General features: G+C 43.1%; 1 protein-coding gene across 1 annotated transcript in view; it reads right to left on the bottom strand.

Annotated features, from left to right (window-relative positions):
- Positions 1-22887, bottom strand: part of LOC138261212 (cytochrome P450 3A21-like) — a 184025-nt gene that overhangs the window by 152134 nt on the left and 9004 nt on the right. The window contains exon 2 of the mRNA XM_069209965.1: positions 12574-12667. Within this exon, the coding sequence (XP_069066066.1) occupies positions 12574-12667 (94 nt within the window). The remainder of the gene's footprint in view (positions 1-12573; positions 12668-22887) is intronic.

Here is a 22887-nt window from a genome sequence, read left to right as displayed (position 1 = left end):
ATATTTGGTTCCCAATCCCTCCCCCCCACACCTCAAAGAGATAATCTTCGAAATTTCCACAGCTCGAATCACACCTGGGATTATTTTCATTAACAGAACATCTGGTGTCCCTCCAACAGGAAGTACACATGGCTCCCCCATCGCACTTATATCTGATATCTCTATCATACAAATCACATCTTGCATCTGTGGCATACAAATGACATACTGAATCCTTGTCATTTTGATCTCATTCAATGTTCATGCTTTACTTTTCAAACCTGGCCCTTCTCCCATTTGTTTGTGTTGTTTTATTTATATATTTAGTTAAAGAAAATCCATTCATGCATTTGTACCCAATGCATGATTCGTCTTTTCAGTCTTTTAAAATTAAGATGTATTATAATTGTTAAATGAATTCTATTAATGGACTCCAAGAACACATTTTAAATGACTTACAAATTGAGCCTTGAAAAGGTTTATTGGAATGAGTAAACATGTTTCAGCTATATAGGTACAAACTTTTTTTAGCCTGTAATGAAATACATTGCAGAAGCATGATTTTGGCTTCACCCTACATGTTACAGAAGTAACGCAAACTGTAATCGACAATATATTCTATGAAGCTTAGTATTATTAATGTGAAACGAAGCATTAAGATGTATTATTGATGTAACGTTCACTGTATAAACTATAGTTTTCATATATACCTGAATGTTCTAATGTTTAACTTTAGTGTGAAACTGTAGTACTCACTCACACTTGTGTTTCAAAATATTGCATTTATTGAAAAGTACATTACATGCATAATCATGAATTCATTGTTTATGCTTTGCATTTATTCTGCTATTATGCTTGCAGCTATAATTGGACACTAAAATACCACATTAACCATGATTTGCTAAGTTAGCATGAGTAGGCTTTTGCTATTAACATGAAATGTATTTTCCAGTGTTCTGCATGCTTCTTCTTTTGCAGGTCTGCCTTTGTTATTCGCTAGCCGGAGAAAGAAGTATTCTATATTAGTGATAGGGCGCCTGAGAAGGAAACTTTTGGCAATAACTAGATTATTTAATGAACAGAAGAAGACTTCCTATTCATTGCTGACCTGAGAGGAAGAGACTCAAGGTTAACCTGGTGCTTTGAGTTCTGTGGGATGGGAGAATCGTTAAAAGTTTGCTCTGTGAGAGCAAGAAGTGATTGGAGTCTCTGGATGACGTGACTAGAGATATGGTTGTGCATGGAACTTTCCACTTTAAATTTGTGTTGACCTTGTTAAAGGTACAGCAGATTCCTTTAGACTTGAAGAGGGCAGACCTCTCAGACCCCTTTGCCTTTACAGTGCATAGCTACATGCTAACACTGGATTTCTATTTCTGAAGACTTTTATTGGAGTTTTTGCAATGCTAACACCTCCTATTTGTTAGTTTCTGTATTGCTGTGACTGTAATTCTTATATGCCTTATGGTATTGCGATTGGACTTATTCTGGTGTTTTAACTTGCCAGTTCTGACTTTATTTATAGCTTTACAATTTGATTCTGGTATGCACCTATATTGGATTGTTCACTGGTTTGTAATAAACCCCCTAAACTCAAATATAATTTCCCGGTCCTTTTTGTGTGGTGAAATGGACTTCAGGAAATTGTTAATTGTATATTTGATGCTAACTCCTTTGCCTCCCAGTACACTGCAAGATCCTGGAGAAGAATGACCACGCTTCCATGCGCTCTCCTGCAAGATGGTAGCTTGTTTGATGGTTAGTTACTGGTCAGGGAGTTAGGCTGTTCCCTATTCTAGATTTGCCCAAACCCAGTCGAAGACCTACAACCCATGGTTTGACTTGGAGGATTGATGGAGTTCAAGCCATTCAGTAGAGAGTTGTAGCCATAGAAGAGTAAGCATTAATAGGGTCGACGGTTGTGATTGCTTAGGTTTAGCTTGCCGTGTTGAGGAGATTGTGTGCTGTGACACAGCAATGTTTTAAGTTGTTGAGTGAATGTGGCGCTTGATGCAGAGAAGCTAAAGGTGCTATCAGGTCCGACGTGGCCTAAGATCCTGGGATGGTATTAAAAAGTGTGGAAGATGCTATGGCCCATATTTATACTTTTTTAGTGCCGCATTTGCATCGTTTTTTTTACACAAAATCAGTACAAACTTACAAGATACAATTGTATTGCGCAGATTCCATTCAAGTATGTGTCAGAGAAGGTCAGAAAGTGTCGCTCCGAACCACTTCTTATGTGGTTGATTAGTTTAGTTTCTTTAGTGGCGCAGACAAAGATGTTTGTTGAACTTGCTTTCAATTTTGCTGTGCATTTGTAGAGTTGAGAAAGCTGCTTTTGTGAAAGTTTTAATGGAGGGTGACTTTCTGTGAGAATTGAGGTTGATGTCATGGTATGCTGCTCTGGTATTGGTCAGTTGGTGTTGAGCTGCCCAGCTATTGGCTGTCTACAATATTGAGTGCCGCATGACAATTGATTGTTACTGTCCGACAAGGTTGACTTCATGGTGTGTCAGGCTGGCATTGGTCAGTTGGTGTTGAGCTGCGCTGGTATTGGCTATCTACTTCATAGAGTGCTGCATGAATAGTTTTTGATACTGTTGGATGAGGATTGTAGGTAAAGGACTAATTTTAATTCAAAACTGATTTCATTTTGTAATTACTGAACAATTATGTTGGAAAATGAAATGTTTTAAGGATTTACAAGATGTACTGAGGGGAGTTGGGGAAATACCTGTTCGAGTTGGGGAAGATGCACCACCCAAAGATACACCAGGTCCTTGTATGGGTATAAATGTGGGTCTTCAAACATGTGTTTGTCTGAACCAATGGCATAAGATCACAGAAAAGGAAGATTCATTAAGGTTTCATGCTATGGCACATTCAATATGAGAATTATTGGACATTTGAGGAGGCTATTGTATGAGGTGAAACCATGGCCTAGACCTGCAGATTATGAAGCACTTAACACTTGGGAGCATGCAGCGCAGGCCAAGCAGAGGGAAAAAATTCAAGGAAGGGTCCAAAAGGCAGTGCGTACTTCCACAGATGTTAGATAGAATGCAGAACAGAAAAGGTTGTGGAATGACATGCTAGAGGGAGCTAGAATGTACCCAGCACTTAAGAGCGAGATGACTGATAAGGAAAGGAGAAGAAAAGTCAATGAAATTCAAAGGAGAAAATGATACAGAGAACATAGATGACCATAGTGAGCAATAGCGATTCGAGTGATGACATATTGGATGCCTTGTAATCAGCACGTCCTCCTCAATACGATGTGGCCCAAACTGAAGGAACAGATGGTGTATAAGCTCAGGAACACCAACTGCACCAGTGAATGTGAGTCAGAACTTGATGTGGGAGAGTTCAGGGATTAATGCCCCTGTAAACTCCTTTGTTCCGAATGCTCCAGACACTACTACTCTTACAGTCATTATTGGTCCTGCAGTCCCATTATACAGACCTGAGTCATCATGAGCTACGACACATACTTTGATAGTGCCTACAGGAGGAACTGCTCTAGTTTTGCCATAGACAAATACTCCTCATGTTGCCTCTCCAAAGTCAGTTGTAAATCAGACAGGATTTGTTTCTGTAGGAGTGTCCATCCCAAGATTGCAAAATATTAACATGTCTAGTCTGAGCCCACTTCAGGGCGCTACAAATAGTAATCCTGAAGAAAGAATCTTGCGCAGTACTCCTATGATATAAAATGGAATAGATTCTCAAGCCCCAGACGATTTGATTAGATTCTTTGATGGGTCCCCGAGGAAAGGTGAAGGCTCAAACTCAGACAGAAAAATAATCCTGACTCCAGTGACAGAAAATACGGTGGATGTGGTTAAATTAAAGTTAGAATTAGATGAGACAATATCAGGGAATCTTGATCTTTCCCAATCAGGCACCTATCAAGAGAACAAACTTTTATTCATATGTAAAGATGTCACTAAACTTGCAGGGCAGGCTTATGATGAATTGTCCGAATTGGCTCAAACGTATGAGGTAAATTTAAGTCGAACAAAGTCCTTACAGAAAAGCTATTGTATATATTTTGATGAGAATGACACAGCATCAATGAGAATGCAAATTAAAGAATTAATTAGGATCATCCAAAAATGGAACGAGTTGGACATATGGGAAAGTACATGTAAGAAAAAGAAAGATCAAAAGAAACCCAAGGAATAACTGTCGCCGTCCTTAAGGGATGGAGAGGGTACTTCAGCTTTTCTCTTGTGGGAAGTACCTAGTGGAAGTTATGTTCATGTACCTTGGAGTAGGAGTGGTCTTGCATCCATCACTAAAGATTTCCACAGATTGAGAGAAAAACCTGTAGAATGGTATAAACAGGTTGAGAGATTTGTGAGGATTTAATACGTTTTGTGGATCTATTTTAACACTTTCTTTGACATTGTGGTAGAGACTGATTTGTGGGCAGAATATAAAGTGGCTAGAGATTGACCTGAGAGAAATCCAATAACAAATGCCCCTCACCATTTGTGATGAAAAGGTATCAGCAAGTGATGACCTTTTTGAAAGGAAAGGACATGGCTTAGCTCAAGATTGAAATTACGATACAAGATCCCAAAGAGTCAGTGCATGATTTTTGTGAGAGATTGTTGCAGGTATTTAAACAGCATAGTGGAATGGAGACTCTCAAACCTATAGACATGGCAAACTGTGTACAGATTTGTGAAGGGTTTAAGACCTAAGATTAGCTTGATGATTCAACAGCATTTAATTTGTTGGCAGACTAAGTCATTCATTGAGATCCTGAGATATATGCAAGATATTCTGTCGTGTGGACTCTCGTATCTCTACAAGACTGCTGGATTGGGGCAGCAGCACCTCTGCTTGTAGGTGGATGAGTCACTCCTACACCGGTTAGCAGCTGTCAGCCCAATCCTTCCAGCTCTCTAGCAGCACCTCACCAAAACCCAAATAGTAAAGGTGATTTTGGCAGCCTAGCACATGGACTCTGATTACCTCTCCAGGAAATCGTGGTGGAACAAGTCTTACTCTTTTCTCTCGCAAAGAATGCATCTCTTACACACACATAGGCATGAAAAAAGATGCAGGACAGTTTTCAGTACATTTATTGAAAAGACTGCAATCTATGATAAAATGCATGAGCTGCAATGATTAGGATAATGACAAGTGAGAAAATCAGGAATGTGAAAATAAGCGATGTAAATATGAACAACCCCAACAGATTGCAATAAAGATGAATATGCAAATTTCTCCCTAAAGCGTATTTTCTGTCCTGAAGAAAGCAAGGCGTGATAAACCTTATCTGCCCCTGCAGGGCCCATGAGAAGCTCCCTATCCCCTGGTACCTTAGGACAAGTTTGGCTTACAGTCTCTAAATCAAGCTTCGTAGAGACACAAAGGCTGCTGCAAAGTGATGTGCAGTGTAGATGTAATATCCTGGATCCCTCTCTAATGGCCTTCTTCTCACAAAGTGTTTTTATAAGGCACATGTTATTGTTCGTGCAGACATCCTGACGTGGGCATGTACATAAATGTTAGACTTTGCGCAAACTTGTATCAGCAATATCATAACAAATGCCTGACATGTTCACATTCTGTTCTTGTCCACCGTAAAGCAAAGAACATGATGACAATCCAATACGTACATTACTGATAATGACGCTTTCACAGAATGGCAACTGATTATGAGATAAAAAAAATTCTTCTAAAATGCAAGCAATGCTAAAATGAATAAAAATGAATAATAAAACACAGCATGTTATCTAGGAAAGAGGGAACGGGCCTGCAAGCCAAAGCTAAGCTAAACTCTCGTATACAGGCAAACTAAAATGGACTCAAGACAATTGCAGTGATGAACTGAAAATGAAGCAGAAACGATTGAAGGAGAATTTAATGGTGGCACACGGATAGCAAGTCAGAGTCAATCTTTTGTAGGGAATGTTGGATCTATGCAAGGAGTGTATCGGCAGGGAGCTTTGATTATGCAATGTGGAAATATGTTCCCACAGCAAAGTAGAGAACACAGGCCCTCATTCCGACTTTGACCGGCGGCGGTCGCCGCCGGCCTGTCGGGGGCCGCCAGAATACCGCTGCGCGGTCAAAAGACCGCCGCGGTAATTCTTACTTTCCCGCTGGGCTGGCGGGCGGCCGCCTTCAGGCCGCCCGCCATCCCAGCGGGAAAGATGCTTCCACGATGAAGCCGGCTCGGAATCGAGCCGGCGGAGTGGAAGCTGTGCGACGGGTGCAGTGGCACCCGTCGCGTATTTCACTGTCTGCCAAGCAGACAGTGAAATACTTGTAGGGGCCCTCTTACGGGGGCCCCTGCAATGCCCATGCCAGTGGCATGGGCACTGCAGGGGCCCCCAGGGGCCCCGCGACCCCCCCTACCGCCATCCGGTTCCCGGCGGTCGGACCGCCGGGATCTGGATGGCGGTAGGGGGGGTCGGAATCCCCTCGGCGGCGCAGCAAGCTGCGCCGCCTTGGAGGATTCAATGGGGCGGCGGTACACTGGCGGGAGACCGCCAGTGTTGCCGGTCCGACCGCGGCTTTACCGCCGCGGTCGGAATCCCCATTGGAGCACCGCCGGCCTGTCGGCGGTGCTCCCGCGGTCCTCCGCCCTGGCGGTCTTTGACCGCCAGGGTCAGAATGACCGCCACAGTGTCCTGGTAGATCTGAGTACTGAAACTGATGAGATTACTTTGAAAAAGTAAAATCCTTGTCATCATTGCAATAAGTTGAGGCATTGGAAACAATAATGTCATCTTAATCTTCAAAATTCAGGACTAACAGAACCCCAGAGAAATTATCTCATCCAGTCACAGAATACACAAAAACAGAGGACGCGAAATTTAAATGAGCCTCAAGCTACAGCGATGCAGTTTTCACAAACCCCTATTCCACGGCAAAATAATACATGGTCCCAGACTAAATTCAAATCAAGGACCAAAACTGAACCAAGATTTTTCTCACAATCAAGGCGTATCCCAGCAATTGTCTGTGTTTAACTCGTGAGGACTATGGTTCTGACCCATCCTTATGACGGTGCTTTGGGAGGTGGGCAACTGTGTGCTTGGCGCAGTCTTAGAGATAGACCAGAGTGGTACATTTGTAGATGGTGAGGTGCATGGCCACCCCCTATCATTTATGATCGATACTGGTGCTACCTGCTCTACTGTTAGAACAGTAGAGGTCCCAGACCTACCCCTCTTGGAGAAAAAGAATCCAAATTGTAGGAGTCGCAAACAGACAATTGACAAACCATGTAACGGAAGGAGCTGCAGACTCATGATGATGATATTGCCTTTGAAAATGCAGGAGATGGTTTTCCCCAAGATGACAATTGATGAGTTACCAACGGACCTTAGAGTTACAGTTACACCTGAAGTTTGGGACTTTCAGGAAAGGACATAAGTCTCAAAGGTGTTGAACTTATCCGCATTAAAGTTAAACCCAATGTTAAGTATCCAATAACCCAACAGTACAATTTGACTCCTGAAATGAATACAGGTATTACCAAAGTGACTGAATCCATGATCTAGCAAGGCGTTTTGAGAAGATAATTGGACGTCCATAAAACTCACCCATTATGGGTTTGCAAAAGCCGAGCAGTAAGTACCGCATTGTCCAGATGTGATTTTATTCCAGGTGCCAAGTGAGTCTGAGTGGTTCACTGTTATCGTTTTGTGCCAGGCACTCTTTTCCATACCCTGGCATAAGGACAGTCAGTTCCTCTTTGCCTTCTGGTTTCAGAACCGTGTTTTGGCATGGTGCCGAGTCCCATGGGGTAGATCGAGAGCCCCTACATTTCCATCCAGGTCCTCAAAAATAATTTGGAGTCCTTAGTTGTGCCCTGTAACACAGTCCTGGTGCAATACATTAGCCACCTGTTGGTGGCGTCGGATACACAGGAAGATTGCAAGCAAGACACAATTGCCCTGCTGAACCTCCTAGCTGAGAATAGACAAAAAGTGTCCCTGAGCAAATTGCAGTAATGTCATGAAGAGGTCCACATCACATTGAGAAAGAAGCAAGGAAGGTGTCACAAGAAAGTGTCACAAAAAAGGATTTTGGAAATTCTGAAAATGAACCCGCCAACTATTCCGAGAAAAGTCAGAATGTCTTTGGGAATGGTAGGCTACTGTCTCCAGCAGATACTCAACTTTTTCTAGTGGCCAAACCTTTACAGAGGTTGACATGCAAAGATGTGTCTGATCCATTACTCTGGGATAACAATTGTTTGGTTGCCTGTCTGGAGCTGAGAAAAAGTCTCTGTCATGCCCGGCACTGGAAATGCCCTATAACAATCAATCTTTTGCTTTCTTTAGCAGTGAGAGGGGGGCTGTGCTCTCTGATTACACAATTGCATGGCAATTCTTGGACACCTGTGGCCTACTTTTCTGCTACTCTTGACCCCGAGCAGTAGTGCAGCATGGCTGCCTTAAAGCAGTCATGACAAGAGGTGTCTGCATTGTGAAATGTGAGAATGTTGTGATGGGTCATCCCCTTATTGAGTTTGTCCCCCACTGAGTTGAGTTGATGACCTGTATTTGTACCCAACATTTGACCAATGGCAGGTTGACATGCTATGAACAAATTATTTTGGCTGCTGAGAATGTGACAGTGAGGGGTTGTGCTACCTTAAATCCTGCTACACTCTCGCCTCTTCCTGACGTTGAAGGAGAAGAGGGAGATGTAGAGCATTACTGTCTAGATGTAACGGAACTATGCACCAAGCCAAGACCAGACATTTGAGATGACCCACCACCAAGTCTGATTTCAACTGTTTGTAGATGAGTGCTGGTTGAGAGACCATGGAGGAAATCTGAGAGCTGCCAGTGCATTCTGTACAGTCTCAGGCGTAGGTGAAACATCCTGACTTCATAGAATACTCTCCGCACAAGTGGCTGAATAAGTTGCTCTCACTAGAGCATGCTGTGTTTCTGAACATCAGAGAGTGACGATTTTCTCTGATAGTATGGCTTGGTGTGGTCCATGACTTTGGGGAGTTATGGTCACAGCGAAGTTTTCATGACCTCTTCTGGCTCTCCTATTCAAAAAGGAGAGTATGTAAATAATTTACTCAAAGTACTGCAGTTGAGTACACAGGTTGCGGTCATGTGAAGATGACTATGTGATAGTGGGTAACAAATATGCAAACAAAGTTGCTAAATACTGTGCTCATAGAGCTTGCACCTTCAATGCTCATACAGCTTGCACCTTCAATGGTGAGTATTGTAATGAAACAAATGAACAGGTGAGACCAAATACAACCGTCTTTTAACCACAGCTGCTATGTGGGACAAAGTTAAGAGGATGCAAGAGGAAGTGCCAGAGGCATAACAGCAAGGTTGGATTAGAGCAGGTTGTGACAAAAGGGATTATGACATTTAGGTTTCAGCAGACCTGTGTTGCGAGATAGTCTGTTGCCCCCTATGCCTAGGCACTTCCACTGTCATGCCCATGTAGGGAGAAATGCCATGGTTTGTTTGTTTCATCAGACTTGGTTTAACCTTGGGTTTAATTTAAGGCTGAGGGATTGTCACAGCTGAGTTGGGTGCCAGCAGATTAACATAGGGAAGAGAACTGTGGTGACACTCAGGAGGTCCCTTTAACAGGATGCAGTTGGACTTTATCAAAATGCTTGTATGCAATGGGCTGAGATATGATCTGGTGTTTGTGTCCAGCTTCTTCTGGTGGGTTGAAGCCTACCAGACCAGAAGAAATGGCAGTCTCTGTTGGAAATGGCCCTCTCTGAAGGGTCACCCAAACTTTTTGCCTTCCTCCTCCTCTTTTTACTGCTCTCGCGTTTCTTGGCTTTAGGACTCTGGGCACTTTCCCACTGCTAACTAGCACTAAAGTGCATGTGCTCTCTCCCTAAAACTTGGTAACATTGGATCAGACCCAATTGGCATATTTAATTTACTTGTAAATCCCTAGTAAAGTGTGCTATGTGTGCCTAGGGCCTGTAAATTAAATGCTACCTGTGGGCCTGCAGCACTGATTGTGCCACCAACATAAGTAGCCCCTTGTCTCAGGCCTGCCATTGCAAGGCCTGTGTGTGCAGTTTCACTACCACTTCGACTTGGCATTTAAAACTTCTTGCCAGGCCTTAAATTCCCCTTTTGTGACACATATGTCACTCCTAAGGTAGGCCCTAGGTAGCCCATAGGGCAGGGTGCTATGTAAATAAAAGGCAGGACATGCACTTGTACGCTTTACATGTCCTGGTAGTAAAAAACACACAAAGTCGTTTTTCACTATTGTGCAGACTGCACCTATTAGGCCAGCATTGGAAATTCCCTTGCATACTTTTAAGTGGTAATTTCTGATCTGAAATGAGTGGCATTCTCGTGTTTGGTATTTTTTGAATGGTAGTGAGAAATTCTGCTTACTGGTGAAGTTGGATTTAACATTACTATTTTAGAAATGCCAAATTTAGAAAGTAGGCAGTTCTCTGCATTTACTGTTCTCCAAGCCTTACAGCCTGTCTCCTCCATTCCATGTATGGTCGGTGCTGGTTGACAACTCCCTTTGTGCATTTCACCCAAATAGCCATAAACACAAAACACTCAGCTGCATCTGCATTCATCTGCATACTGATGGGTCTTCCTGGGCAGGAAGAGTGGAGGGGCTCTCACTTACACTTCATAGAGTAGGGGCCTGACCTCACACAAATGACTGATACCCCCCGCAGATCTCCTGGCAGACATGACTCGGTTGAAAGGGGACTGGTGCACTTCAAAACCACTCTTTAAATTTTCCCCTACTTTGGGTAACTATACCGACTCTGTGACCCCAGAAAATCAGACAATTCTGGACCTACAACTAGACTCTGTCAGAAGGACTGCTGTGCTGCAAAAAGGACTCATCTGAACGGATTTTCTGGAAGGTCTGCTTTCCTGCTTGTTGCTGTGCTGCCTGCTGCTCCCTGATTCTACTGGAATGACTTTGCCTTCCACCCCAAGTGATCTCCAAGGGCTTGGCATGAGATTGCCTCCTGTTAAATCTCAAGGTCATCAAAGACTTCACCAGATAGAGATAATCCCCTGCACCGGAAAATCAACGCATTACCTGCAGAATCAACACAGCAGCTGCCTCACGGCTGGAAAATTGCTTCAGCGCCTACAGAATCAATCCATCACCTCCACTGCGCTGGAGAAATCAACGCAACGCTTTACTTTCCAACGCCTTACCTCCTCTGCTGCCCTCCGCATAGTTATTTTTTATGCGTCCCAGGTAACTTGTGCATATTAGAATTGTGTCTTTTTGGTCTTGTTTTATTTAGATAAATATATATTTTGCAAAACGGGTGTGGAGTACTTTTTGTGGTGTTTTCACTGTGTTACTGTATGAGTTATTGCACAAATACTTTACTCATTGCCTTCTAAGTTAAGCCTGCCTGCTCTGTGCCAAGCAACCACAGGATGAGCACAGGATAATTTAGGTTGTGTTGTCAGTTACCCTGACTAGGATTGTGGTCCCTACTTGAAGAGGGTACATACCACTGCCATCTAGAGGCCCAAGTTCTAACATTCTCACAATTGCTAAAGTATTGTTGAGGGAACTCATCTCTAGATTCAGTTCCCCTACTTCTCTGGAGTCAGACAGGGGGACTCACTTCAACAATGAGGTCTGAAATTGCTGTATGCAGCATTACAGTTGGAGCAGAGACTACGTTGCAGCTATTGACCTAAGGCTTCAGGGATAGTTGAACAGGTGAATGACATACTGACATTCAGACTGATAAATTGTGTGCTTTGACGTCTTTGAAATGGCCTGATGCTTGCCCCTTGTGTTGATGATTCTTCACAGTATTGTTTATTGGAGGACAGGACTGTCCCCCCACGAGCTAATCATGGGCAGAGTGAAGTGATTGACAGCTGTACCTGCAAACGCACTTGTAAACATTATAAATGATATGGTTCTTGATTGCTGCAAAGGACTTGCCGACGTGGTGCGTTCTGTGTCTCACCAGGTCGCAGCAGCCACACCCCTGTCACCACAGAAGTGTCATGATCTCAGTCCCAGAGTCTGGGTTCTGGTAAAAAGGCATGTGAGGAAATCAAAGTCATAAGTATTGAGTGTCCATCATACCTATTTTCCCCAGATTGATAAATTGACATCTGGAGTGAGGCAGTTTAAGGGCACAACCTTGGATTTCAGCTGTGTGCTATCTTATTGTGTTCACACTCTAAAATACCTTATTAGATGGCTCTATAACAAAGATCATATCTGGGTCTATTTTGAAAGATCCCATCTGGAGTCAACCTACACAGATAACGTCTGAGGTTCTGCTCCCACAATCACATCTAGCTTCTGTTTCCCACAGAAAACATCTGAAGTACATTCCACACAGATCATACCTGATACCCCTTCTACTCAACGCTTCCTGAAACAAAAATCATGTCGGCAGTCCACATCATACAAATAACATACAACTCACACCCCACAAAGATAAATTATGGGGCACATCCCGCAGACATATCTTGAGACCAGGTCACACTAGTTGCACCAAAACTCCATTCCAAAAATATTATCTGGTGACCTTACTAAAGAGATAATGATCAGTGTCCTTTTCATGCACATCACAGCTGGTGTACTTACATTCCTGTACCCGTGGAATGTTCCAATGAATGGAAGGGGCCTTGGTCCAGGGATTCCCAGTTTACTAAATATTCCATGTGTCCAGGTTCCATAGCTGTGGAGGAAAATAAATATTTTTTGAGAATCAAAATGCTACAGCAATAAACATTTTAACCTAAACAATGCCCTCATTTAGAGAAGGTCAGAACTGAAAAACATGTTAACATTGTGTAAGCAAATGTCCATAGCAATATCAATATTTAAATTTTTTAAGACCTTGTGTCTGCTAGGAAAAGTGATGGGTGAAGTTGTTTAGTTTTTTCTTTGCTTAGTACATGGATTGTTTTTATCCATGCTACCCAAGGGTGGGTGCCAGTGTGAACATTGGGGCTCTACAAAGCCCTTCATCACAAGATTTCCATTTTACCACCTGTTGAAAGGTATAATTGATCTAACATCCCTTTGAACGAAGACTGTCTAGTTAATTGCAAGGCAAACACACACAGGAAATGTGCACTTGCGTACAAAAGGCTCGCAGGGCGCCAGGGCCCATTTATATCCATCCAATTTCTGTTTAGTATGGTAAATGTTGTCAGTATAGAAACAGAGCACGCATCCAGTTTAATACCAATTTCAAGTTATTTACTTTGACTAGGCGTAAGTAAAACAAAACATTAAGCTAGCTATGGGTAAGTCAACACTCAGGGTCTAAGGAAAACTATGCTTGTTTCATCAACATTATGTAGAGGCCTATTTATGACCTGCAAAACGTGTGTGCTACGTTTGACCTTTGAATGTGGAAAACCATGCAGAAACATGTTATTCGCATTTAATGTTAAATTTGCATTTGTTGTACTATTTGTGTTTGAAGTCATATAATTACCAATTAGTAGTGTTACCGTAAAGTGTTCGAGAAACTACATAAAAGCGGAGTCAATAAAAATATTTTTTCTCAGTAAGCCACGTTTGTCAAACACACGTCTCTGCAAATGCACAAAAATATTGTGGTTCAAAAAGCTGGTATGTGCTTGCTGTTTAGGAGATATGCCACAAAAATGTAACTTGGCTTATATTTGCACAATAGCCCTATTCTGGAGCGTTATGTGGTTATGGTTTGGTCTATATGGGTTTCATTTTAACAAGCACTATCAAAGCCAATGGGCGTGGCATTAATCTCTTTTATCTGTTTTTTCATGCCTTTCCTCCTTGTCCTGGAACTATAGAGGAATGAGAAACCACAGTATATCCCTTGCTTGGAGGTCCGATCTTGTAACATATATCAATATGAATTGTAGAATTGACACTTCAAGTCAGAGTGGTAAGTCCAAAGTCTGTTTATTGGTGAACTTTTAGGTAGAGAAACATAGAGTGGATGGATATGTATAATGCCTGAATCAGAGATGCAAATGTTGGTACTACCCAGACTTACATATGATTAAGGTCAGAACCCATAGAATACCATTACATAACACTACTCTCTTCTAAGGTGTGTTTGTCTATCTCCTGTGTTAGAGTTTGTTTAGCCTTTATTTTAAATTGGCTCTGGGCGTATCCTTCCACTACTGACTTTTACTTATGTCACTTTTAGTTGTTGTTACATAATACAATGGATTTCAGCACCTGCTTACTGGGACAGTTTCGGACCAAAATATTTCTGGCCCTGGGTCCAGAGGTCCTGGTCACAGAGGTCATGAACGAGCTTTCCAGAAGGCTGCATGTCATCAATGAGGTGGTGGGCCAGTCCCGGGCTTTAGTTTAACATCCTAAGTATTATGGGAGTTGTCCTGTTTCCTTTCAGTTTTTCCACTTGAACTGGCACACCTGAAAACTGATGTCAAAAAGAGAAGCTCATGACTGCAGCTTTTCGAACGTCACGAAAGGCAGTCATCTGGTAACCATAGTCATGAAGGAACTACACGTACCAGACTGAGAGAAAAAAATACACTGATTTTCTGCAAAAGCCGTACAACAAGATGCACACATCTTTTTTAAAGGTAGATAATGTTTACAAGAAGTTTGCTTGGATATTTCAGAAGCCTGTTGCAGGTGTGCCAGGGGCACGATGCAAACGAGGGGAGGTGTTGTGAGTGTATAGGACAGAACAATAGGTTCATGATTCTTAAACCCCAAAGAAATAGCTCAAAATAAAACAGCACAAGTTGTTGGAATAATTGTGCGTACTTTAGAAAATAGGCCATATGAAATATTACCCGTGCTTTTGTTGCTGGTTAACATTTCCGAGATATTTTGTGACAGCCAATACAGGTTCTCGCTAGTCCCACGCAGGTTGGGTTACTGGAGGTGGCCATGCCTTACTTTTACTGACCAACCCAGCATAGCAGCAATAATATGGCACGTGACTACACATAAGGGAACTCCCTCCCACACAAACACGATGGTAACCTATAACATCCGGAAATATGAAGATATGTTAATGAATGAATGGAAGGACTACCCGAAGGTCAACCTGGCACTGAGATGAAAAGCAAAGGCAGCCATGAATTAAGCCGAGAATCTCAGTGTTACTATCCAGTTTATCAGATTTTTCTGTATTGAGCTGCCTGGAATCCCTGCGGATCTTCTGAAGAAGGATCCGGTGTTTGGCAGGCAGATAGAGGACCAGATTTTTTTTTTTTTTAGAGTTTATCATAAATAGATCACAAACAGTACATACAGATCCAATATGAGGTACATACATAGATATTGACATTTGAGCATACATTAATTGAGATGGAAGAACTGCCATTTTGATAATGGCTATACGACTGTAATGCTATCTGTAGTGACCCACAGACTCCATCTTGACCATTGATTCCATTTTGTGCTTAGCTTCAAATGCCGTCACATTGGTGACGCAGGTATTATTCCACACACAGCTTGTTAACGTGTTTTCGCTTTTCTCACCAGGGAAGGGAACATAACGTGGGGGATACAATAGTGATAAGAATGTACGAGGCTGAGAATGGTTATGGTAGAGAAGGGTACAGCTCGGTCTTGGAAATACACCATGGGATCTAGCCGGTCGCCAGTGTGTTTTTTTATCACTGACCCAGTACCGACAGCGCTTGAATTTTACAACTTACTCAACGGTAGGGGGGGTTTCTTTAAGTTTGTTTAAGCTATACAAAGGGAAGAAGCTTGCCACTGAGGTAGAAGGCACTCATCTCTGAGAGTGGACGCATTGCTCAGAGTAATCCTGTTGGGGTGGTTTCTCCTGTCTCAGCTGTCACGGGTTCCACAGCTTGACATTGGCAGACAAGGTTGAAGTTGGATTCTGTCACCATGATGCATTTTAAATTCTTAATATCTAGCTTTACGGTGTGCATGCAGAAATATACGTAGTCACTACATATAAAGTCATTGTTGATGTAGTGCATTTTCTTTGATTATTATTATCCCACTGCTGTGAATATTTTAAGAGTTGCATGTGTGTATCTGCATTCACATTAAGTGCTCATGTTATTCTTTTTGTATATCTGCATATGAAACCTGGGAACTGCCTTAATAAAATCATTACTCAGACTAAGAGTGCTGCATTCTTCACATTCTTCAGTTTTGTTCCCTCTCAGGCTGAAGCAAAGCAGAGCAAATTAGCAGTCATCCGTACAAGGTGGAAGGTTGAAAAGTGAAAGATTTAAAAGTGAAAAAATGTTTGGAAAGAAGTCAAAAGCAGTTTCCCAGTGAGTGCTGCATTCTTCACATTCTTCAGTTTCGTTCCCTCTCAGTCTGAAGCAAAGCAGAAAAATGACCTGCCATGGATAATGAGAATCAATACCACCACTCAGTCTGCACTGTGAGTTGGTATATAGCTGGGCCATAGTTCAAGTGAATAACCTGTTGCTTATCACTGTGTAACCAAATACCCAGATAACGGATGGGTCCTGTTCACCATTTCAGAGGATAGGCACATGTGAATGGCATTGTAGTATCAGTGAGAGAGAAGAGTTCTGTTTTGTTACAGTTGATGCTACGGTTGGAGAAATCATTGAATCTGGTGATTTCCTCAATGAGGGAGGCCATATTCTTAGCTGGATGCAGACGAATAGCAGGATGTCATCTGCATATAGTATCAGGAGAAGAAGCAGAACTGCAATTCACAATGGAGGTGTTTCTCCTGGAGGTAACAAACCACAGGGTCCATGGCTATGATGAAGAGAAGGGGTCACAATAGGCAACCCTGCCTGGTGCCCTTGGTAATTTCCATAGGATCAGTGAGGGAGCCATTAGCACAAATATGCACCAGTGGTTGTGTGTAAAGTAGCGAAACCAGTGGTATGAAGCCAAGAGGGAGCCCCAGTTTGTGCAGTGTTGCCAGTAAGGGCCACTTGAGGGAGTCAAATGCCTTCTCTGCATTGCGGAGGTTGACCGCAGCTGTCACCTCTGGAGAAGTCCTGTTGAACACTGAAAACACAATGCATAAATTATGAGAGGTGGAGCACCCTAGGAAGAAACCTGATTGTAAGGGAGAAATAATGCGTTCAAGTAAAACTGACATGTGAGCCGCTAATATCTTTGCCAGAATTTTGGTGTCAAAATTTATCAGAGATGAGGGCCTATAGAAGGTGCTATACAAAGTGTCTTTACCCAGCTTGAGAAGAAGCATAATAACAGCAACGTGTAGAGATGCTGCGTAAACCTCAAGGAGATGCAGGGTGAGTAGCTGTTTATAAGTCTCATAGAATCGGCCCATAAGACTATCTAAGACAGGGACCTTTGAGCCACAGAGGGCATCTATTGTCTGCATGATCTTGTCAGTTGAGATGGGTTTGCTAAGGAACTGTTGTTGAGGGCGTAATAGCCACAACGTGGCAATCTCGTAGAGGATATGGGAAATAGCAGCATTTTCACGGATGCCCCACTCAGTATATAGTGTGGAGACGTAGGAGGATATATGCACTACCACGGGGAGAACGTGGCAGATGGGTCAAGGAGTGGCCAGGTCACTCCCCTCTATGGTATCCGTGCACTCTGGCATACTTGCCAAGAAAATGACCTCACGCTACGCTGATTCTTTAAATTCTTCAAGAAGTGTAAGACGGCACAAACATTGCGGGCCATATTGTAGCTAGGTATGCGGATCAATATTCCTGATCTCAGTTTCAATGCAAGCAAGTAAGTTACTGATATCATGCAGGGCACAAGAGTGTTTGGAGACAGAGATCCTCTGGATTTATGCCTTAAAGGCTTCCCAAAGAACAGCTTATGTCAACACCGAGCCCTTATTGAATTCAAAGTAGTTAGTAATAGAAGTGGGAAGTTTGGTGCAAAATACATCGTTCAATAAGGCATTACATAGAAAGCGCCAGTAGTGCTCCACTACCCCCTATAAGGAATCCGGAGGGCCATTCGAACTGGGGAGTGATCCGAAAGTGTGCATGGTAGGTGGTCGACATCTCACAGTCACAGAGTGGCAGTACTTGAGATCAGCCAATTTGTCAATGAGGGACCAAGTGTCATAGGGTGTTGAATGAGAAGTATACCCTGGGGTGTCTGCATGTAGGAGTCACAAAGCATCCCTCAATATAAAGGTGTTTCAGAGGGAGTGAAAAGTGGTAAGGAATGTGGTTTGCCACTAGGAGTCGGAGACGTTCAGTCTAGTTGTGGGTCCAGAAGTAGAATGAAATCTCCTCCAAGATAATGTGAGTGGTGTTCACATGACCCAAAAGGGCTACCAGAGTGTGTAAAAAGTTGGTTGTCTACTTTCGTGGTGTATAAGTCAAGAAGAAGAATCCTCTGTCCAGCTAGTGTTCCATGGACAGCCACATACTGGTGCTTAATATCAGTGTATCTGAATACCTCAAACAGAAAACAACATGAAATCCCCAGATCCCTTCTGCCAACCACTCCAGACCAAGAATTGCTCAGCGAATCCCAATACAAAATAATAACATCAACAAATGAGAAAACAGTATAGAAAAAAGAAGCAATACGGCGGTACACACCATGGGGGTGAACAACGCTACGGCATCTGAACCCCAGTGAAATGTAATGCAAAGCTCTAGGTTGAAGCAGGATGCTCATAACTGGGGGGCCCATTGATTGGGAAGTAATATGCAGAGCTGCGTATTAATTGCAATGTCACAGTGAGGCAATGAGGAGCACAAGAGGGACATACTACAGGTGGTGCCTGTTGTCAATCTGGCTGGAACAGTTCAATCTCCTAAGTTTGTATGTCAATGGGAGATGAAGTAGGGCTAACACAGCGACCAAGTGAGTTCCCTTTTTTGTATTGTTTGTGAAAGGTCAGGACATCTCCCGGGATGTCGAAGAAGTGGGCCCTGTCATCGACGTTGACCCGTATTCTGGCTGGATACAACATATTAATAGTCCCATTTTGTGTAGTGCATTTTTGGCATCTGTTTACTTGCAGCGGGTGCCCTAGACAGCTATTGTGAAATCTGGGTAAAAGGAGAGATGTGTGCCCTGACATTGAACCTGGGCTTCCTCTCCTGCGAGCCGCAGGGCCGCATCGCAGTGCCAAAAATTAAGGAGTTACTCTATGAAGTGCTGTAGAAGGGTGCCAGCAGCAGGTAGACAGCCTAAGGAGCACGCTCCACAGGAAAGGTGGATAAAAAATTGGGATGCCCAAATAGGTCTGTTAGGAAGCATTCATCTAAAATATTCATTTGGCCAGTGTCTGGCCAGTGTCATCCATAGGATGCGCAGATTGTTGCATTGGGACCAGGCTTCAAAGTCGTTGTTCCTAATGGCTATGGTTTTAAGGATCGCTTCAACTTTCTCCAGGTGTGTCTTCACGAAGTTGGAGTGATCTTCCAGGGTTGAAATGCGCTCTTCTGCGCCATCTAGGTGCACATTTTGGTGGTCCAGAGGTTCTCCCATGCCATCAAGGTGACAAGTGAGGGTATCAAACCTGGCATCTATGGCCCTAAACACCGCATGGAGCTCTGTGATGATTGTGGCCATGTTGGGGGTAGACTCCTGGACTGAGGAGTTGGTTGTCCCCTCCCCCATGCCTTTAAGTGGCTCCTGGCGGTCTCTAGTGTGCTCAAACTGTAGTTTACGCTGCTCAAGATCTCCACGTCCCATGGTCATGCAAGTATTTGGAGAGGGGTACCACGTGGTAATGAAGGAGACGAGGAGTGGGAAAACCAAAGTGGAAGGGCATCCAATACAGAAGTCACATGTGGGTATGTGCCCCAGTACCAACAATGCATAATTGTGCAAATCAAGACTTCTCAGGAAGAGATCGCTCCCAATGGATGTAAAAGAAAGGCTCTTACCACATTAAATGATCACCGCAAGGCGGCCGGGGCATTCACGGACCATGCAAAATTGTGGGTCTGCTCCATTTCAGGCTGCGGGCCACTTCGAGGCAACACCACCACAGGCCCGGACGCGAGATGAAATTGGCTGTGCCTCTAGGAACAAACTGCGGTGGGCGTTGCAGCATTTCCACTGTATGTGGAAGCGTGATGGGAGGCAGAGGCGGCCCAACAGGGGCTCAGTAGCCTGCGACCTCATGCTCACCCGCGGTCCCTGTCACCCCGGGGCCTCCGAGGCTGGATGCCCAGCAGCAGGTCAGGAACATCATCTCCACCAGGGTCCCCTTGCCATTAAAAATGGCCCAAGCGCGGCGGTTGGTGGCTCCCAGCTCCCAGCGCCATCAGGATGATCAAGGATGCAGAAGGGGCCCACTGATGAGGGTTACTTGTGACGGAGCTTCACTGCCGTATGGCCACTTTGGTCACCAGCATCGCCACGCATCCCCTTTGGACAACCTCTCTTTAACATAAATTTGCATGAGATGCCATATTGATGGTGATGCAGCGCTATTAAACAATCTGTTAGCATGAAGGGTAGATTCAACTGAGTGCCCTTCTTCCCCTCCCATTGTGCCCTCCCTCCATACCATCTACTACCCATCACACCACTCCTCCACCAACTAAGGGCAAGGTGTCGAGCCAAAGAGAACCATGTGTTTTTTACTAGTGGGTACAATATTGGCAGTGTCTGCGAGCGTCACAGTGGAGATTGTGTCTGGTTCCGGAAGTCATGTCTGTGATAAGACCTTGTGTCCAGTGCAGAAGCTCATGTAGCTGTGGCAATACAAGCATTGGCAAAGCCAATAAGTCTCAACTATGTGAGGTCTATTGGCTTTGGCAATGTTGTTTTTTAGTCATGTTGTACAGCAGTGCAGCTGCTGCAAAACATGGCTAAAAGAAAAAGGAAAATGCCATGACACAGTCATTGCTTACCGCTTTATAGTGCCCTTTTTTTTTACTTTCACCCATGCTGCCGAGCTGACCTATAACTGTACAACATGGCAAAAAAAACATTGTCAAAGCCAAATAGCTCCTCTATTTGGCCTTTTAATGTTTTTAAGCCATGTTGATAGCTGTATTTGTCATGTACAGCAGTGCTTTAAATGGGCCGGTACTGTCCGGTACTGAGTACCGGCACTTTTTTATTTTGAGAGGGAGAGTACCGGCACATCTCAAGAAAAACGTAATACTTTTAATTGGAGAGTACCGGCACTTCTCAGAAACAAGCAGGTACTCTGGTACAGAGTACCTGCACTTCTATTTTTCCATTTAAAGCACTGATGTACAGTATGAATGAAATTAAAACCAAAAAAGTGCGATGACGTGGCCAGGGTTGACTGCGTCATAGCACTTCTTTTTCTCAATGTTGTGTTTTTTTAGACATGTCGTACAGCAGTGCAGCTGCTGTGCCGCATGGCTAAACGAAAAAGGAAAGTGCTAAGACGAGGTCAACGCTGGCCGCTTTATAGCGCCTTTTCTTTTTACTTTCAACCACATATCAAAGAAATATTTTCAAAGCTAAATAGTACTACTATTTGGCCTTTTAATGTTTGTTAAATCATGTTCATAGCTGCACGGTTGATGTGCAGCATGGATGAAAGTAAAACAGAAAAGCGCTATAACGCAGCATACAACATGGCTAAAAAACTTTGATAACACCAATAGGTCTTGCATAGGCGATACCTCAAGATACTTTCCTATATGACTCCAGTACTTCTCTAGATACCACCCTATATGACTCTGGTCCTCCTTAAGATACTGACCGACATGACTCTAGTCTTCCTCTTGATACTGCCCTACATGACTCGGGCCCTCCACAAGTTACAATACTCCAGTACCCCTCAAGATACCATCCTGCATGACTCTGGTCCTCCTCAAACTACTACCCTACATGACTCTGGTCCTCATCAAGATACCGCCCTGCATGACTCTGGTTCTCCTCGAGATACTGCCCTACATGACTTTGACCCCAATCATGATTCTGCATAACAGGTCTCTGCTTCCCCACCAGGTTGCCCGTATGAGTGAATTGAAGAATCCTTACTAGCAATAGATGCTACACTTCCTGTGTCAAGGGTTCAGGTACTATTGCAAAGCAGTGAAGTAGTCATTTTGTATACAGTCTATTAATGCACTTCCACTCCACTTCTCTTGCATTGTAATGGAAGCAGTTCTTGTCTTCGGCAATGAAAGGTGTATTGAGTGGAAATTTCAATGAATTTACATTTAGGCTGTACTCCAATTAGTTGTTTAACAGGAGTTTTACTTAGACTTTTACATAGGCTGAGGATCTTGTATTATTACCATGTACGCCAAAAGACCTTCAGAAATTATTAGTAACTAAAGGCATCATTTGACAAGGTGACAAGTGGAAGGCTATTAATTAAACTTTAATTTCTTTAAAGGAAATATTGAAACCATTCTAACCAATGCACACACATTTGCCAAGTAAATTAGGGAATATTGTTGAGCTAATCAGATTCAATGTACCTACTAATTGCTAACTCTATATTTTCTACCACACAATCAAAGAGTCTTGTCTCATGGCTCCTTTAGTTTTAGCTAACTAGTCATTATTACTTTACTGGGTTACCTGCCTTAACATTCAAATGGGATCTCAAAAGAACTGTTGGGAATCGCAACTGTGTAAGGTCAGGAGGATGAAAAGATATATCCAGAAATGTTTTTAGATTTATTTGATCAATATCCACTAGGCCCTGTTTCAAGCTTAATGGCATTTGAGCAAGAGCAGTTACAAAGGCAGAGAAATTACTTTTTCCATCATTTGAGAACAATGATGGTACATCATGTACGTGGGAAATAGTACCTATGATTACACAACCTTATATTAAATTGAACTTAGAATCAACTGCTAAATCAACCTTCTTCAGTTCTGTTTTCTATACCCCACTATTCAGCTGGCTTGAGAGAGTGTGATTTACTAGAAGGTGCAATAAACAAGTTGACGACTTTGCAGGAAGTACACCAAAACTATTGAACATATAACATGTTTTTGTCCCACATTTATTAGGGAAAGTCTAAGATTGCTGCA

The sequence above is a fragment of the Pleurodeles waltl genome, chromosome 10, assembly GCF_031143425.1.
Source record: "Pleurodeles waltl isolate 20211129_DDA chromosome 10, aPleWal1.hap1.20221129, whole genome shotgun sequence".
NCBI lineage: Eukaryota > Metazoa > Chordata > Amphibia > Caudata > Salamandridae > Pleurodeles > Pleurodeles waltl.
Note: the sequence above shows the minus strand (reverse complement) of the source record. Positions and strands in the feature narration are given on the sequence as shown.